Source organism: Lissotriton helveticus, chromosome 4_1 (assembly GCF_964261635.1).
Source record: "Lissotriton helveticus chromosome 4_1, aLisHel1.1, whole genome shotgun sequence".
NCBI classification, from domain to species: Eukaryota; Metazoa; Chordata; class Amphibia; order Caudata; family Salamandridae; genus Lissotriton; species Lissotriton helveticus.
Window position 1 is genome coordinate 1,214,836,515 of NC_136063.1, and position 17,594 is coordinate 1,214,854,108.

Consider the following 17,594-nt stretch of genomic DNA (forward strand, 5'->3'; position numbering starts at 1 on the left):
AATAGCTCAGGGGTGGAACAAATGTTATCAAATAAATAAGATAAGGATCTCAAAATGCTGAAATTGGACTAATGTATTTATTTTTTCCTCCCAGACACTGAGCTTGTGCGGTTGTTGGCATCAGTCTGTATGCAAGTAGACAAAGAGAAGAGCAAGCAGAAAAATAAATCAAATTTGTCACGCTCAAGAAGTAAGCCATCTTTAAACATCCCTCTGCCTCAAGATGATAAGGGAGGCTTGAAGGTAAGATGACTTTCCTGTACAGTGCTTGTAGTGGAAAAAAGTCTATAAACTGTACATTCTGAAAAACATAATTCTACTGATGATGATCATGCCCAGAAACTGTTGTGCAATCATTGACCTTCGAGATATACTACTGTTTTCTGGTGTGTAAGAGATTGGACATGATTTCTTTTCAGATATGGATTTTAAACATTGTTTTTAAATACTTTTGGACAGTGTTAGGCTTGTGCATTGAATGTTACTGGACAAAAAATCCTCCTTGAATCATTCTTCCAGCTTGATAACTTGGTCTTGTATCAGTATGCCTTTGTACTGGGCCTAAGAAATGTCCTCTGCCTAACACTTTTACCTCAGGTGAGAGCAATGGGAGCTTTTTATTTCTTGGTAAATATATACGCATTTATGTATGAATGCTCAGGTCCTTCTCAACCCTTGCAGATGAAGCTAGACCTGGGCTATCACTTTTAGTCTGCTGCAGCAGGATTCATACTCCTCACTAAACTACACCTTGCTTGAATTGGCATCTATCCTGGCAAACAATTTGTAGGATTTACCATCCAGTCAGGCTATATATGGAACTAGATACTGGGGGACAGCTCCTTCCAGGATTTACTCCCCGAGCTTGAGGCAAATCTTCCTAACAAGGTTGAGTAGCTTGGTCCACTGCATCCCACCCAACTTGTATTTGTCCATTTTGAGTCTGCAATGGTCTAGGGTATCTGGATAAGTACCAACAACTTAAACCTAATGTGGTTCCTTTTACAGATGCTATACTTTACCTAAATCCCCATCCTCACAATAGGGTAAACTCCCTTCTAACACACTCAGGCATTCCTTTATAATGTTATCTTTGTGGTGTCTGCAAGAAAGAGATCATTCCTCATTCATTCGTAGTGCACATAGCTCCATAGTCATCTCTGAAACTTAGGCAGGAGTGCTATTGCTACGCGCAAACAATTTTCTTGTGCTATGTCGTTAGGCCCTTTTCCATTTGAGACTCCGAACACAGCCAAATTCTCCATAGCTCCCTTTCACAGTTTACACAAGCCTGGCAGCTTACAGATTTAACCAAGTGAACACCATATTTAGATAGGGGAAAAAAGGCTCAATGGAATTTTCTGATAACATGTTAGTAAGGTGGCCTCACAGTAAGAACAGTAAGATAAACAGTATGATTATTTTATTTTTTTGCATTCCAAATCTTAACTTCTCTTTAAAAGCTTAAGATACATGTTCATGTTCACCTACAATTTAACATTACTTTGGATTACTAGTTCTTGTGAATTAAAGAACTTAAGTTTACATTGACGTTTTTTCCAGACCAACCTGTTAAGTATTCCTCCCTCCATAAATAACTAATGTCTTAATAAAAACATATCATATACCAGATGCTATGCTTGCAAGTATAAGAAAACACAGCACTGCCTCTAGAAATTGTTCCTTGAGTTTCAGTCTGATTACTTTTATGCCATCATTAAGTAGTTGGGAAAAGGAACAGCTTGTTCACAGCAACAGGTATAATTTGAAGGAGACCCATGTTAAGGCGTCTGACCCTAGACTTCTTTGCCTTGCCTGCATCTCAGATACCCATAATGCAGACATTTCTTTCCTCTGTTGGACATTGGACATCTACCAAGCCCCATGTAAATGCCCCTGCCTTCAATTAGAACCTTTCAATTTTCACTGCACACTATAGATGCAAGGGAAGAGCCTGGACAGCCAACAATGAAATCTTTACAGGCCCTGGACAAAGATCTGTCACTGACAGAGGTTCAGGAGGCAGAGGCAAAACTGCGCCCGAGAAAACCCCGGGCACTAATGGGCTACCTGCCAAATGTTATAGGCAATACTCGGATATTCTATCCCCCCACCTCCTCAGGCTTTTTACAGATGCCCCAAAGGAGGTGCTCCTCCCCCCCGATTTATGGATGGCTACTATTGTGGTCATACACAAGGAGGGCAAGCCCCAAAAGCAATGTGGGTTGTACAGACCCATTTCCTTGCTGAACTCAGAAGTTAAGATCCTGGCCACTATTTTAGCGACTTGCCTCATGTTAATTGAGAAAATGCTGGTGAAGAAATTTCGACAGACCCAGTAATCTATTGTACCATATTTTGTTATTAGCATAAGTTTTTCAAACACCCGCTCCCCCAGCCTCGACAAGATTGGATAAAGAAAAACATCAGAAAAACAACAAGTGTAAAAATTCCACTAACAGTGATAGAAGCCTCGGTTCTTGAACAAGTTACTCTGGATACAGTGTTCAGAATTGTAACTCTACACTAAGCAATCTCTGTGCTTCTTGAATGGGTCTTTACCTTGTAAATCGACCTTGGTCATGAAACATATCTGTTTACCCAAATCATAGAAGTATGTTTAGAATTAAAACACTTAGTACACTACAATACAACTAGACAACATTAGTAGGCAGTGATTGCTGATTCCATCTGTTCCAGCAACTGAGGAATGAATTGAAGAGGACAATTTTGGAGCCGATTTAAAGTTGGAGATTGAGGTTTTAAATATCAGGTACCCAGGTTGTACCAAAAATGTGTTCTTGTTCCCTCTTGAGCACTTGAAATCCGAAATGTGATTGGTAGTAAAAAGTTTTTAGTCAAAAACCTCAGTGCTCTTTTTCTCAGGAAAAACATGTAGCACATGACCAAATATTTATATTTAGGCCAGAACATAGGCATTTTATTCCTGTGGCAGGCAGATATAAGAGTCAGGGAAGGAAAAAATGACCTTCATACTTTGCTCCAAATCAAGGATAGCGGTCCATCTGCATGTCACTGCTGGCAGTTGTCTTTCGCCTTTTGTCTCCATAGACAACATTCGCCAGCTTACTCAGTCGCTATCATGGCTCTCTTGTGTCTACTACACAGAAGGGTCTCAATTTTAATTCTTCCAACTTGTGGATGTCTCCCTTTCTTTCCTGTTATTGGTGTGCAAATGGACTCTGAGTACTTGTTCCCCTTTCTGCATCCTTTCAGTATGCGCCTTCTGGGTGTAAGAGAGCAGGAGAATGAAGCGTTTGGTGCAGATGGTCCTGCCAATTCAGCAAGAGATATTGAGGGTTTAAGGTTCCACCTCATACCTAGAAACGAGAATGTTTACATCCAATATACATTTTTGCTTTGTAGTTTATTTAATTTGTAGAAAATATTTGTCAGAATGGCTTGCTTTTTCGTCCTGTCTGTGACAATTTTCAGTCCCTTTTTGGTAGAAGGTTATTCTACATTAGGGCCAAACGTCAATATTTGGGGCTTTGTCATTTATGTGGTGGTCTGTTTCATGGCATATTTTGCTCTCTAAGATCTAACCAACTACCCTGCTTGATTATGTTTCCCTTGGTTCTTGTGCTTTGCTTAGCAATTTACTTTCACATGCAGTTTTTTAATGTTTGTGTATAGCTGGCGTGGCGTGATTTGAACTTAAACTGATTTGCTCTTATTGACTCCCTAGTCATGGTGGAACAGAATGTCAAATCGATTCCGCAAGCTAAAGCTGACCCAAACCTTGCGCCATGGGCTTTCCACCAACAGACTGGTACCTTTCACAGAACAACCTGATGTGTCTTTGGATTCCACAATGAGGGCTGCATCACAGAATGATATAACGAGCACGAGAAATCCAGAGGTTATATCTGCTTGGACTGAAAAAAGTAAAGATAGTGGTAAATATGAATTCAGTTAATGTCTGGGGTGTTTGCGTAACAGCAGTTTATGTAGATCATATGACACTTGCAAAATAGGTCGCTTTAGAGGTGCGAATGTTTCCCAAAAGGCACTCGGTATGTGTTTAAGCATAACTGGAATCTCCATAGATTAGTCTTCGTCCTTTGAACAAGTCATCTGTTCAAAGGGTTCACTTTCTGAGCAAGCCATTGTTGCTCTCTAAAATACGACTTCGCTCTCTTTGAAGTCTCACCAAGTTCAGAGACCCGGTATGACATAGCTCCTGGTAGATGGTCACATTTCATTTGTCTGAGGCTTTTAACTGTACAGAAGCCTCAAAGTGGGCACTATAAATACCAACCTAGGGCAACTTGGGGTTTCAAAAGTAGTTGAAGAAACCAAAGAAAGTGCAACTGAAGAGCCTGAAGTGATCACTGAAGAATTCTCAGAGGAATGTGCAACACATAAATCAACAAGACAGAGAAACCCGAACAAGAAGTGCACAGCTCCTGAATATGCATAATTGAAAAAAATTGAACCACAATAGATTTACTTGATAGGCCTTTCTTTTTTATTTAAAGATTTAAAAGAGCTGCTGTAAATGAGTAATCATCAGATACTGATTAAGTTCCTGATACAGTGAACTGGTGACTGTTGAATTTTTTGTAACTGATTTAGGAAGAATTTCATTTTTAAAATTTTTGAAAGACCAATCTGAAGTGAAAATATCCACAAGAAGAGAAAAGATGTGCATGACTTCCAAAGTAGTTTTGATAGTTTTAATTTTGGCTGTTGTTGGACTGCATTTCCTTGTGTGGGGTATCTCTCAACATTCCTAATGAGAATAGTACTAAATAAGATGAACTAGATGTTAGAAATAATAATGAGAATGATTATTTAAAAAATACTTACATGGTACTCCTAAAGAATTCTAGAGAGATCTTGAGTATTTCTTATTCTTATAAGTTTACACATCTCCTCCCTTCTGTTTCTGGACGTGTGACTTAATTTGCTGCTCTTCCTATGACTCTATAAAGGAAGTAAAAAGTTTTTATGAATTCATAAACATTATATTAGAAATATTGTCTGTTCGGGGCGTGGCCGAACAGCCACGATGGCGGACGGCTTCCATTAGAGCTCCGTGCCCGGCCGGGCTTTATCCGGATTCTACGGATCTGAGGGGGGCATCGCCCTGCTGAACCGCCCGCAACTGCCGCAGGACTCTGCTCGGAGTCCGGGATCCTGTGTGGCGGCGAGAGAGGGCGCCGGAAAGAGAGACTTCTGAGCCGCGCCGAGACTTGCGGCGGGGGTCTATGAGACCGGGAGGTGGAGTGGTGTGGATACCTGGCAGTGGCCCTGTGCATCCTGGGACCTGATTGGAGAAGGCGCCGGGCTTGCGGAGGCGGAGCCGGCGCCGTGTGGACGGTGGAGACGGCCGCCTGACCCTCCGCGGACACCACCGGACAGAGGAGGGGTCGGCGAGGCGCGGCGAGAGGGACGGGGAGAGGCACACCGGGCCCTGTGATCCGGCCGTGAGACGCTGGGCCGGAAAGAGCCGCCATTTTGTTGCGGCCGGAGAGGAGGCCCGAGATTGCGGTGAGCCCCCGAGGCGCTAGGAACTCTGCAACTCTCCCGCGACCCTGTCCCCCCCCTCGATATTCCTGCAGCTGGCGGACCGGCCCCGCAGGGGGTCGAGAGGGGCCCACGCACCGAGAGTCAGTAAGGTGCGGGCTAAAAACAGTGAGCCCGGGCTTGGGCGGTGGCTGTGGCCGGGGGCTGCCCCCGCTTGATATCCTCACCCTGTACAGACCCTACGCCGGGAGAAAAGCCACTATAGCATGAACTTCCCAGTGTGGCTCCGATAGGGGACCGGACCCCCGGAGAGCCGACTCTACTTTGCACCGAACCCTCCTGCTGGTCGGCCCATCCCCCGCCTGGGGGCTCGGAGCGGGACTGCCGGAGCTGACACACAGAGAGACAGGGGCACACTCTGTGGGCTGCGGAGCCCGGGAGGCCGGCACACCTACAGGACGGACAAACTTTACAGGCCAGGTGCAACATGGTTCGAAAGGGCCAGAGGAACGTGGAAGGCCCAGGGGAGCCGACAGGACCCGGCCCGCAGATGGGGGCTGGAGCGAGCGGGGGTGGCCCTGGCCTGGCTGACCCACCGAGTTCGAGTACCCAACAGCCGGACAAACTGGACCTTATACTCCAGGAAATTCGAGACTCCCGACAAGCGCTGGAGCAGCAGCTGGGGACCCTCACCACTAACCTATCCCTCCTAAAAGCTGACCACGGCAAGCTGGCGGACAAAGTTAAGGATCACGGGCTAACACTCACTGACCTAGCGCCTACGGTGGCTGAACATAGCAAGTCACTCCAGGACATACAGGGGCAGGTCGCTGCGCTGATGGAAAGAGTCGAGGACGCGGAAGGACGTAATCGGAGGAACAATATAAGGGTGATTGGCCTGCCAGAAAAATGCGAGTTCATGGAGCAGTGGTTCAGAGATCACGTAGCGGCGGACAAACTATCCCCGTACTTCTGTGTGGAAAGGGCGCACAGGGTCCCGACGGGACAGCCTAGGCCGGGGCGCCCTCCGCGCCCTCTCATTGTCCGCATCCTTAATTTCCGGGACCGGGAGGTCCTCCTGAGGAAAGCTCGTGAGAAAGCCAACATTAATTTCGAGAATCAGAGGGTGTCGCTCTACCCGGATTACACGAACATGGTGCAAAAACAACGGGCCTCCTACATGGAGGTGAAGAAGAAACTGAGAAGCGCACAACTGAAATACGCGTTACTCTTCCCCGCCCGTCTGAAAGTCATCCATGGCAAGAAATCCCACTTTTTCAAGAGCCCTGCGGACGCTGAGGGTGGTTGGAGGTGATGGGCTTGGACGGCAGTCAGGAAGCATCCCAGGAGGCGTAGGCGAGGACATCGGAGAGGAGCCCGAGAGTGTAGTGTAGCTCCTATTTTCCCAATAGGCTCTGCGCATTGGAATAGTACCTACAGCAGTAAAGGCCTAGGCCAGACGTTAACTAGGTCTACTACTGTCGATACTAGACTTAATTTTTGGGTTTGCCAGCTAAGCTCAGAGTTCGCTAGAAACTTTCTCGAATGTTCAAGGAGGAATTAACTTCCCTGATTAGACAAGAAGGGATTTAGTTTCTGACAACCATAGAACATGACAACTTTGCTCTCCCCTAATCAAGAGTCAATCTCGAGAGTCGTGTGAGCACAAGGCAATTATTTTACTCAGTCAGTACGTGCATTCTTAGTCTCATCAGAATGTAGAGAAAAGGAAGAGACGGGCGTGTTCAATAAAAAGGTGTTATTTATTGATCAGTCTCTTTTCTCATACATGAGAAATGGATCGATATTATTGCAATACTTATAGTTAAGTAAAGTGCATACATTAAAAGCAATAGTATAAAATAATACTGTAAAAACATTGATATGGTTTCTGAGCCATATGATGTTTAAAATGATTAAAATATATTTACATACACATATACATTTGACTAAACGTACTCAACTGGTGTTTCTAAATACGCCTACCCCGTGTACCTGACCTAAGTCTAATGCGTGGGCGGGAATAGAAAGTTACAGTTTAAGTTAAGTTTGTTTTTGCCAAGTGAATAACTAAAGAATTCTCTGTGAGGGGTTATTCAGTTCTGTACCTGGAATTTAGGATGGATGAGGAATAGTATCTCTTTCTCTGCTCTCGATATTCCAGGCTGCCTGCGAGGGCTGCCCGAAAGCGCCGGTGCTGGGTCTCTCGGCTTGAAATAGCAGCGCGTCTCTCAGCGCGTCAGGAAGGCGGGGCTGCTGCCAGCGGGGTCTGCTTCTGCTCTCGGCTTCGGCAAGTAGGGCTGCTCCGTCTTGTCACCACGCGTGTGTTTGCATAGGGCAAGGTCGGCAATATTTATACCTTAAAGGTGCCGAGATTGACGTAAGGATGGACATAGATACGTCAATAAAGATGTCATACGATTTGCTCGTTAGCACATTCTTTACTAAAGTTCTCTGTGAAATCAAAACAATGGCCGCACGGATTTTCCAGGTTGTCATAGGTTTGATTTGTTATGAGAACGTCGTATGCCTTATCAGGGGCTGGAGGAATGTCGCTTGTCTAATTAGATCTCAAGCGTTATGACCTAATCAGATAACACGTTCCTGTGCCGTAGTGTGACTGCGTCAGATAACGGTATCTGCATCATGGGGGTTTTCTTGCCTCATGGGCTGACTGTTAGTTAACTTGATAGTTAGTTTAACCAGAATAGGGTCAGGAATAGGGGGATCGATTCAGAACCTATAGAAATACACGACACCCACTCCACGCTAACTATGGTCATATCTACTAATCTATGCATAGTATAACATAGTACAACATACTATAGAGTATAGTGTATACCTTTCCACCCCAAAATACATAAATGCATTTCGAAATTTTCAAATATACTGAAAAATTGCAGTCATATATATTGTATGCACTTAAGCTATGAATTAAATGCAAAAGTAAACACGCATTTTTATGCATTATTGCTTATTGGTATATGAGAAATACACATGAAATGGCTCTTAATATGGCTATACAGAAAGGAAGTTCGAGACCATTTCATCACATAATAAAATATTCGTGAACATCCCAGCGAGCAGCTAAAGTCTATAAAGTATCTAAAAATAGAAATTTTAGTTCTCTAGGAATAGTTTCTTACTTTAAGCAGAAGATCAGTGTCCCGGAAAAAAATATGTAGAAAAATATTTTAAGGGGCTTGCTGAAAAATATTGCTGTCCGTGAGCTGGAGTGAAATTGTTCATGTGACTTTATTTTTAAAGTTGAAGGCCGAATTCAGGGAACGCCGTGTGCGAGTTTACTCAAAAGTCTCTATTTCTGTTCTGGAGAGAACATCATATCATTCAGGCTTTCGAAAAAACTGTCAACAGCTTCATGGGAAAGTTCCACTAAGTCGGAAATAGGGGTAACCATGCATTCGTGCGCATGATTGTCTCCATTGACATTCTGATTCGCATTGCTGACAGAAGGTTGTACCTGTTCGATGCTGCTTTCACCTTGAACTTCACTACTCTTCAATCGTAGTGGTGAAGATTCCAGGAATGCCGTCATCAGGATTGGCAGCCTTTGAGGGCAGCACAAAGCGTGAACCTTGGTAGGAACCAACAGTGTATCTGCATCCACTGGCGTATCCGATTGTAGCGTCAGACAGGTGTCTAACACGCATTCTTCTCCGCATAGCAGACACCTTAGTACAGGTAAAACACACCTTTGCCACATTGGTCGAAATGATAGCAACCAAGTCATGTTCAGGTCTCTAAGCCGGGAGAGTCCCAGGATTTTTGATATCCGGTCCCGGTATCCAATGGCTAGGATCGTATCTTCCATTGTCGCGAGAGTTTGATCTGTGACATGGGTTGCCATAACGAAAAATAAGGACTAGGAATAGGATTCCTGCAATCAGTCCCAGGATCAGGGGAAGTCCGCCAAAAATCGAATGGACGAAATCTGGAAAAATACCCAGTATGGCTTTGAATGGTGTTAATGCCATCGAAAATACTGTCTTAAATACCTTTGAGACCCCAGTGGTATCAGAAATATTTAAGATTTCGCTTAGGATTTCCGCGAAATGTACGGGGGAATTAGTTGATAATAATGTATGTATCTCTGCAGTCGTCCTTGCGACTTGTAGATCATACGTTTCTTTTGATGACGTGAGCCTTGTAGGCGTCTGAAGAAGCACTGTTTTCATTCTGCTTAAAGTATCTATTCGAATAGAAGTAATTTTCAAATTGGGCCATGCCCTTGCCTCCCTGTCTGGAAAGGAGCTGGGGAATAAAGAACGTCCACAGCACTTGACCGTCGCCGTTGTAGTTACTAGATAAGGAGTCCCGGGCATAAGACTGCAACATCTGCGGTCTACAATAAGAATGTAACTCCCATTATAGAGTCTTTGAAAGAATGGTTCTATTTCAGTTGCAGGTGCGCCTTGCTGGTGACATGAAAGGTTGTATGAATTCCCTTCACAGGCTCCATGCAAACTAATTCCGTTACACAGAAGCGTGCCGCTTAGTGACATAGCACAATTGTTGCCACTAAGAAACACTTTCTGTCCTTTATTACTGACACATGCATGTGAATAGGGCAGGTTCCAAGTTGTTTTAAGGTACCCCTTTCCCAATTTCTCGTACATGCCAGCCTGTATATATTTTTGGCAGTATTGAAACCTGAAGGTTGAGATTGGAATATTTATGATTCCGTGGATTATCCATTCACTGACAGGTCGTTCTGCGGTAATCTTTCTAGTTTTTCAATGCTCAAGATTGTATAATCAGCACCCTTTTGCGCCATACCGATTTGTCTATCAGTAAGGTTAAAGATTTGGAATAGTGACGTTGTGTTGATTAAACGCCAAGGCACATAGCCTGAACGCAGATTTTGTAACGTCCAGCCAAGCTGTACAATAGAACGCAATTGTGACTGACCATGTTGTAATAACAGTAAGTCTTGCGATAATATATCGATTGCTGACGACACAATGCTGTCCAATGAAAAAATTCTGGAGGACAGAGTCATTAACCCATTGTCCACTACAGAAAGTGATTTTTCCAAATTGATACGGTCAATTTCCCGTATTCTTTCTGCTGTCTCAATTTGAGTAACCTTCCAGGCCTCATTGTATGCTACATATACAGAGGCTGCTATGAAACGCTTTTGACGCTGTTTGCGTGGTCCCAGTATGAAATCACGCAAGTCAGCACCATCAGTAAGTAAAGTTAGGTGTTGCTTAATTTCAGGCAGTGTGGAGGTTTGTAGCCATTGAAGGCATAATTTGCCCACACTGTAGGTTGTTATTATCCCTGGGTGATGTCTTTGGGGATATCTAGGGTCTGGCCTGGTCATTTTGAAACCCTGTGTTTTATTCAGGAATCTATCTTGACAGTAATTTGTATCTGTGGGCCAGATCAACCATTGTTTCCAATCAGGATGTGTTCTGTTTTGGTTTAGTATATGGTTTACGTCTATCTCTTCATCTGTATCAGAGTTATTGCTAAACATTATTGGCTTTGGAATAGACGGTTTATTTAAATCTTTGATTTTGGCTAAGCCAAGACAGGTGGTTTGTTGAACAGTGTCATTTAAAAATATCATTTGTTCTGGGATCATGCAGGCTCTAAACAAAGCTTCTAAACCCTGTACTTGCCAATCTTTTGCACCCCAAACACTTTTCAAATCAACATTTTTGTCCCAATAATCAAATCCAAAAGTATTCATTTTTTCGAAGAATGAATCTGAATATATCAATTTTGTGTTGGTTATCATGGTTTTCATCCCTGTCTTGTTTGACAATTTAAAATAAAATGTTTCAGCATTACTTATGTTAAAACCTGAAAAATATGAATATTTGTCATAAACGGTTCTAGAGCTCCCTTTTGGAGGTGTAGCACAATGTTCCCATTGATTATAATTTAAAACATTTCTAGGTTGTGCCGATTTATGCAAAAAATGGTTACCATAGTGGTTATAGCAATACATACTATCATAATTTGTAGAACCTTGCAAATAATCATGTTTTGTAAATTTAGCAGACATTACTAAGTCAGACATCATATTGTTGATGCTTTCGAAGTCCAAATCATCAGCAAATGAGTTTGGTTTTGCAAAGTCACTCAAGGAGATCTTGATTTGGTGTGGATATTTCAGGATCTCGACCGGACCATAAATTTCATAGTCAGTGTTGTCCCAGGCTACCCCACCAGGTATCGGATTGGCTGTGAAGTTGGCTGAAGAAAGTTCTGAAGAGAGTTCTCTTTTCTCGACGTGTGAAGATGTGTGTGGTTTGAGGATCAAGTTGATGTTCTGACTTGCTGTGTCCATTTTAGCATATTTTCCCTCAATGAAGCGTCCCAAAGTAAATACCATGATGAGCCAAAGTATGAGGATAAATGCACCAAAACCCACCCAAAATTCAATCCATGGAGAAACCAGATATGTTTCTTTCAGATGTTTCAAAAGTTCCTTAGCTTTGTCTTTAAAGGATTTTGATGATGGCTGCGTCTTTGATTCACTGAGGCTTTCAGAGGAATCATCGAAGTTGATGAAGTACCCGGATGCAGTTCAATTGTTCCAATTGCTTCAGGATTTTTGTTTCTTGCATTGTCACTCGGCACTTCATTGTAGATTGGTGTGTCTCTGCTAAATGTCTTTATTTGGGTTTTAAGAGGTCTGAGTTCTATTGCATTGTTGCATAGTCCTTCTTGTTCTTCTTTAGGCGTTTCGAATGTGATGAGCCTTTTTGTTAGGACCTCTGTGCTGGTAGCAAACCTTGGTGTTCTGCTACTTATTGGGAGTCCACTTGGCCTACTGTTTGTTATCGGCCACATGTTGTGGTTTTACCAGGTCGATGGATACAACTCGGTTCTCCTTTTTACCAGCAAGTGGCAGTAGTACAACTGATCTTGTCCCGTTGACAGACAAGACAGGAACTGCTTTTCTGTAAGAAGGCCCAAATTCCTTCTTTACCGCGATCTTCTCCCTGACTAGATCCCCGACTTTTGGAATCCAGACAGGTCTTGCTGGGACAGGTGGTGATTCTTCAGTGGTTGTTGGCTGTTGTTTCAACTGTATGTTGCTCAGGTCTTTTCTTGTTTTGTTTAAGTCCTGCAAAATAGCCAAACGGTCTTTGACATCAAAGGTTTTTTCTATTACCACTGAAGTCTGACTATCAAGGTCAGAGATCAACATCCTAGTTCCGAATAATAATTCGTACGGACTGAATCCCTTCAGAGAATTTCTTGGCAAGTTATTTAGACTACGTTGGACACTTATTAGATGTTTGACCCACCCAGCTCCCGAACCTAATATCCTTTCTATTATAGATTGCTTTCTGCCTTGGTTTTTTCTTTACACCATCCCGTACCCTCAGGAAGGAAGTGAGAAGATTCCCGCTGGGCTGTGCTCATTTGGCCATGTTTCCCCCCAGGCTGGTATGCCTGAGTGAAAACAATGGTCAAACGTAACATGCTCTTAGCGTATATGCCATTTAGACTCGCAAATCTTTGTATAACAGTCCGGACGTCAGCCGAGTGCTGAGGATCTACATTATAAGTGGAAACTAGCCTGTATATGTTAATCGCAAGCCATTCTTTTTACTGGTAATATTATCTGCCTTGATACGACGAGGTATTAAACTGTTTCTCTCCCCACTGCGATCTCTGTTGCAGTTTGGGCAGTTTTTTACAAACATGGTGTAGTGCAGGCTCATGCCTGGCCACCAGTACCGTGATTGTAATTCTTCCAGAGAATTTTTCAGTTTGAGGTGTCTGAGACCCTCGCCCATGTGTGCGTCTGCGATTAACAAGCTTCTCCTGTCCATGTTTGGAATCACTCTATCCCCCACTCCAGGGATTCGAGCAAAAGGGACGGAGTTTGCATCGATTATGTATGTATAATTGAGTGGATAGTTGATCGGTAACGCTGAGCAATCGCCTTTTGATGACGTTTTCACTGCCAGCATTGTTTCACCGTCAATGTATTTTAATGTACGCTTTTTTCGATCTACGGGAGCCGGTTTAGTGGCTGCCGCTGCGGCTGCTTCAGCCAATGAATTCCCCACAACGTGAACGCCATCACGCTGATGACTCAGTGAGTGTGTCACGTGAGTCTTTGGTAGTTCTTTTTTCAAAAGAGCTACTTGTTCCCAGAGCAGTTTCTGCTTTATTGGTGCATCTGTGTCATCTTTGTAACCGTTCTGAATCCATGTCTGCAAATCCTTGTTATATGCTTTGACGCAGTAATATGAATCTGACACTATAAGTGTCGGGAATTCGCGATCCGCATTATCTAGCGCCATTTTCAAAGCTATTATTTCAGTTTGTAGTTCTGAATTAGTTTCTACTGAGTGTGATTTTGTTAATAGAGGTCTTAGTTTACCTCCGCGCCACACTTCTTTTGTAATCTCACATGTGGGGTTGTATGCTTGTTCTCCCCAAACGGAGGGTTGAGCATGTCCGTCTGTATAGATTACACAGGCGTAATGTCGTAGAGGCAGAATGTCGATTGGCAGAGGATACGTCTTTTCATATTTTAGATTTTTTAATTCTTCAAGTTCTGGATCAAAGTAGTAGTATACTTTGTCCGTTGTGATTGAATTCACCCATTGTATCCATTCCGGATTCAATGTTGTTGTTGGTAAATTACAAGGTGTTGTTAGTGCCTCAAAGGCTGATTCTGCTGTTCTGACTGTGATATGTCTACCGTCAGCTATGTCTTTTTCTCTAGCTATTGCGGTTTGAACTGCACGAATTATTTTTTCTGTATTACTGAATTTCTGTTCAGCTTCTGGTATACAAGTGTGATTTGAATGCAATTGGTACCTTTTCTCCCTCATTAGAGGTCAGGTATGTAAATCCGCATCTCCCTGGGATGACTCGGATCACAAGATTGCGTGTGTTATCACGTGTTTCTAATTTTGTTTTAATTAGCATGTCTGTTTGTAAGGATCTCAAAATTTCTGTGTGTGTTTGAGTCCAATTGGATCTTTTAAAGTCTGGTTTAATTAGATCATAAAGGGGTTTGACCCTTTCTGCGTAATTTGCAATGTATGTTCTTCCGAAATTTAGGAAGCCTAGAATTGACTGTAGGTTTTTTAGTGTTTTAGGAGCTTGGATTACGGCACATTTCTCTAGGAAATTGTCTGCCAGGCTTTTGCCTTCACTTGATAACTCATATCCTAAGAATAGGACTGTCAGATGGGCAATTCTGGACTTTTTGAAGTTAAATTTGTAACCCTCTGCAGCGAACCCAAGTATTATGGTGTTCACTCTTTTCAAGTGAGTATCCAAGTCATCATCTGTTAAGTAAATGTCATCGACATAAGATAATGCTTCATCATCATATAGTTGTAGTAATTCTGTTACTCTCGCTGAGAATACCCCTGGGCTGTTCTTGTACCCCTGGGCTAACCAACAGAATTGTTTTTGAGTGCCATTTACTGAGAATGCAGTTAAATATCTGCTCTCTGGTGCTATGTTTTGACAAAAGAATCCATTGGAGATGTCCAAGGTTGTTTTGTATTTTTTGCGCACTGTTATTCATTAGTGCAGCACTGTGTGAGTTTTGCACTGCAAAGGTTTTGCAACATGTGTTAAGGTGTCGGTAATCCAAAATTAGACGATATGAATTGTCTGGTTTGGAGACCGGAAACAAAGGATTGTTCATTTGTGAGGTGCAAGTTTCAATCACCCCCTGGTATTCTAGCTGATCTAGTATTTCATTTACTTGTTTTTTAGCTTCTTGCTTAATTGGGTACTGCCTTTGTGCAGTAGGTTGTGATTTTAACTGGATTTTGTGAGGAGGAGAATCCTCATCCCATCCTACATGATTTTTATATAAAGCAGGTGCTAAGGCCACTGCCCACTTTCTAGCAAGTGTGTATTTTTTATGAATCGGTATTTGATTCGAGAAGGCAGGCATAATTACTTCTTCGCCATGAGGGCACTCCCTGACAAACTCTGGTGGCCAGTCTTTTTCAGCTAGAAGGATGTCATAACCCTTTGAGAGGTTATCCCAAAATAGTCCCCTTATTTTCCTAGTCTTATCTCCCTCTATACGTAATGTTATCTCGTATATCTTGTGGGGCTTGCTAACTCTGGTGTCTGCAGTTTCCACTTGAAGGTATTCATTCGTGTCCACTGTCTCCAGATGATTCATAAGGACTTTGCGAGCTATGCTCACCTCTGCTGCGCTGTCTAGCATTGTCTGAGCCCATTCTCCGTTTTTCAGTTGTGTCCTCAGTATTCTCGGCATTTTTAACTACCTTGATACTGGCTACCTTCTTTTTTGGAAATTGTAATTTCTTTTTTAGCTGAGCAGGTTCCTTGTCTTTGGACTTGGCGTGCTCTTCTGATCGTCCTCTTCTTTCCGATTTCTGCGAGGAAGTCTGAAAAGATTGAGAGGGACGTGTATCAATGTCTTGATATCTATCAGGTTTTTTAATATTATCCCTATTTCTAAGGTTATATCTATTCCCAGAGGGGTCACTCTGCGGTGACCTCTGTCTTTGGTTTGGAGATTTCTCTCTTCGCCTAGGAGACCTTCCTCGGGACTGGAATTTCTTTTCTTTAGGATTGGATTGTTTGTTTCCATCCCAGTTCTTTTTTGGGGAATTATTATTATTAAAAAATATTTTTTCTGGACTTGTAGTCAGTTGCGGTTTTACTGGTATTCCACCTAGACTATCTCTGCCTAGTTCCTCATAGGATTTTTCTATGATTCTGGCAATTTCAGCTGGTTGGTCTGCTATATCTGTCTCTTTTAACCTCTGGCGGATCGCCACGTTTGCTGCTTCACCTTTTATGTTGGCTAATAATATAGCCGAGACCTGCTTGAAGTCTTTTAGTAATTTCATACCAAGGGTTAAAGCAGGTTCTGGACCGTATTCATCTTGAATTTGTTTTAGCACATCTGGTATTACCGAAATGGATGGGACACCGTGCGTTTTTGTATAGATGGAAGCAAAGACTGTACCCCAAGTGTCACAGTCCTCAATGTGTGGTGCGATTCCCATTGGGAGACATATAGTCAGAATCCTGTGTTTTTCCAGCGGGGTGGTGTCAGGAAACACCGCCTCTATTTGGGTGATTTTCTGTGCCAACCAGAATGGTATTTGTTCCCGTTTAGCTGGAACTTTACCTAGGCAGGATTGGATGTTCTGTGGTGTGATTTTATTTGTGTTCCCCTGGTGAGGGGTCAGCTGTGGAAGTTTAATCGCTGGCTGAATTGTTGAAGTCCGCATTACATACTGAACTAATTGTCTATGAATTTTTAGTAGTTGTTTTAGCTGTATTAACAGCTCTGCTGCAGGCATTCTATCGATGTCTGGATGCGGTGTGTATCCGGCTAAGACCGGCCACGTTGCTCCTGGTCTTCCTAAAGGACCGAGCCTTGTAATGTGATTGTTATGTATTAGGGCGCCATCAAATAAGAGCAAATGCTCTTGGAATTTGAGTGGTACTTCCACCTCCTCGAAAGGAGTGTATGTTTCAGGAGGTTCCTCTACTTTGTAATAGTGGAAGTACTTTGTTACAGCATTTGCTGCTGGAAAATGTATCCATGAATAGTATACCTCTGTCTGCCGATATTCGTGTGCCTCAATTACGAATATGACTGTGCCACCTCTAGGTGTCAGTCCATTTTCTATAAGTTTTAAGGTTATAGATCTCCTTTTAATGACCGGAATGAGTTATATTCGGGTCTGCTGCTTGCATGGTAGCATCAGCATCTGCGAGTTCAGTAGCTAATCTAACTGCCTCTCTTTCTTCATCACTGTCTCCCATTTTACAGACAGGATGGTATTATGTTTGTTTGCAGATCAGGTTTCTTTATGGAAACGAAGATTAGATGCACAATGTTTTGGAACTGTTTATCCTTCAACGTTGACTTGACCAAGAACCATACATAGGAGTTCCCTCCTGCGAGGTTTTGGAGGATATAACCTTTCACCCACTCCAGACGTCTTTGGAGTATTTGGGAAAAGGGGTCTGAGTGAGAAAGCACGACTGAGTTACTCTAAATGTCTTACGTTAGTTTTATCGCCCTTTCCAAACACGTTGGGCGCCATGTAGTGTAGCTCCTATTTTCCCAATAGGCTCTGCGC

The 17,594-nt window shown here is 42.9% G+C and overlaps 1 protein-coding gene across 4 annotated transcripts in view; it reads left to right on the forward strand.

Annotated features, from left to right (window-relative positions):
* The window catches only part of ANKS6 (ankyrin repeat and sterile alpha motif domain containing 6), a 381,649-nt gene that overhangs the window by 72,758 nt on the left and 291,297 nt on the right, over positions 1 to 17,594 (forward strand). For 3 of the 4 annotated variants that reach the window (XM_078687780.1, XM_078687781.1, XM_078687783.1), the window contains exons 6-7: positions 95 to 243; positions 3,710 to 3,920. In XM_078687780.1, coding sequence (XP_078543906.1) covers positions 95 to 243; positions 3,710 to 3,920 — 360 coding nt within the window. The remainder of the gene's footprint in view (positions 1 to 94; positions 244 to 3,709; positions 3,921 to 17,594) is intronic. The other variant, XM_078687782.1, reaches the window with a different exon arrangement.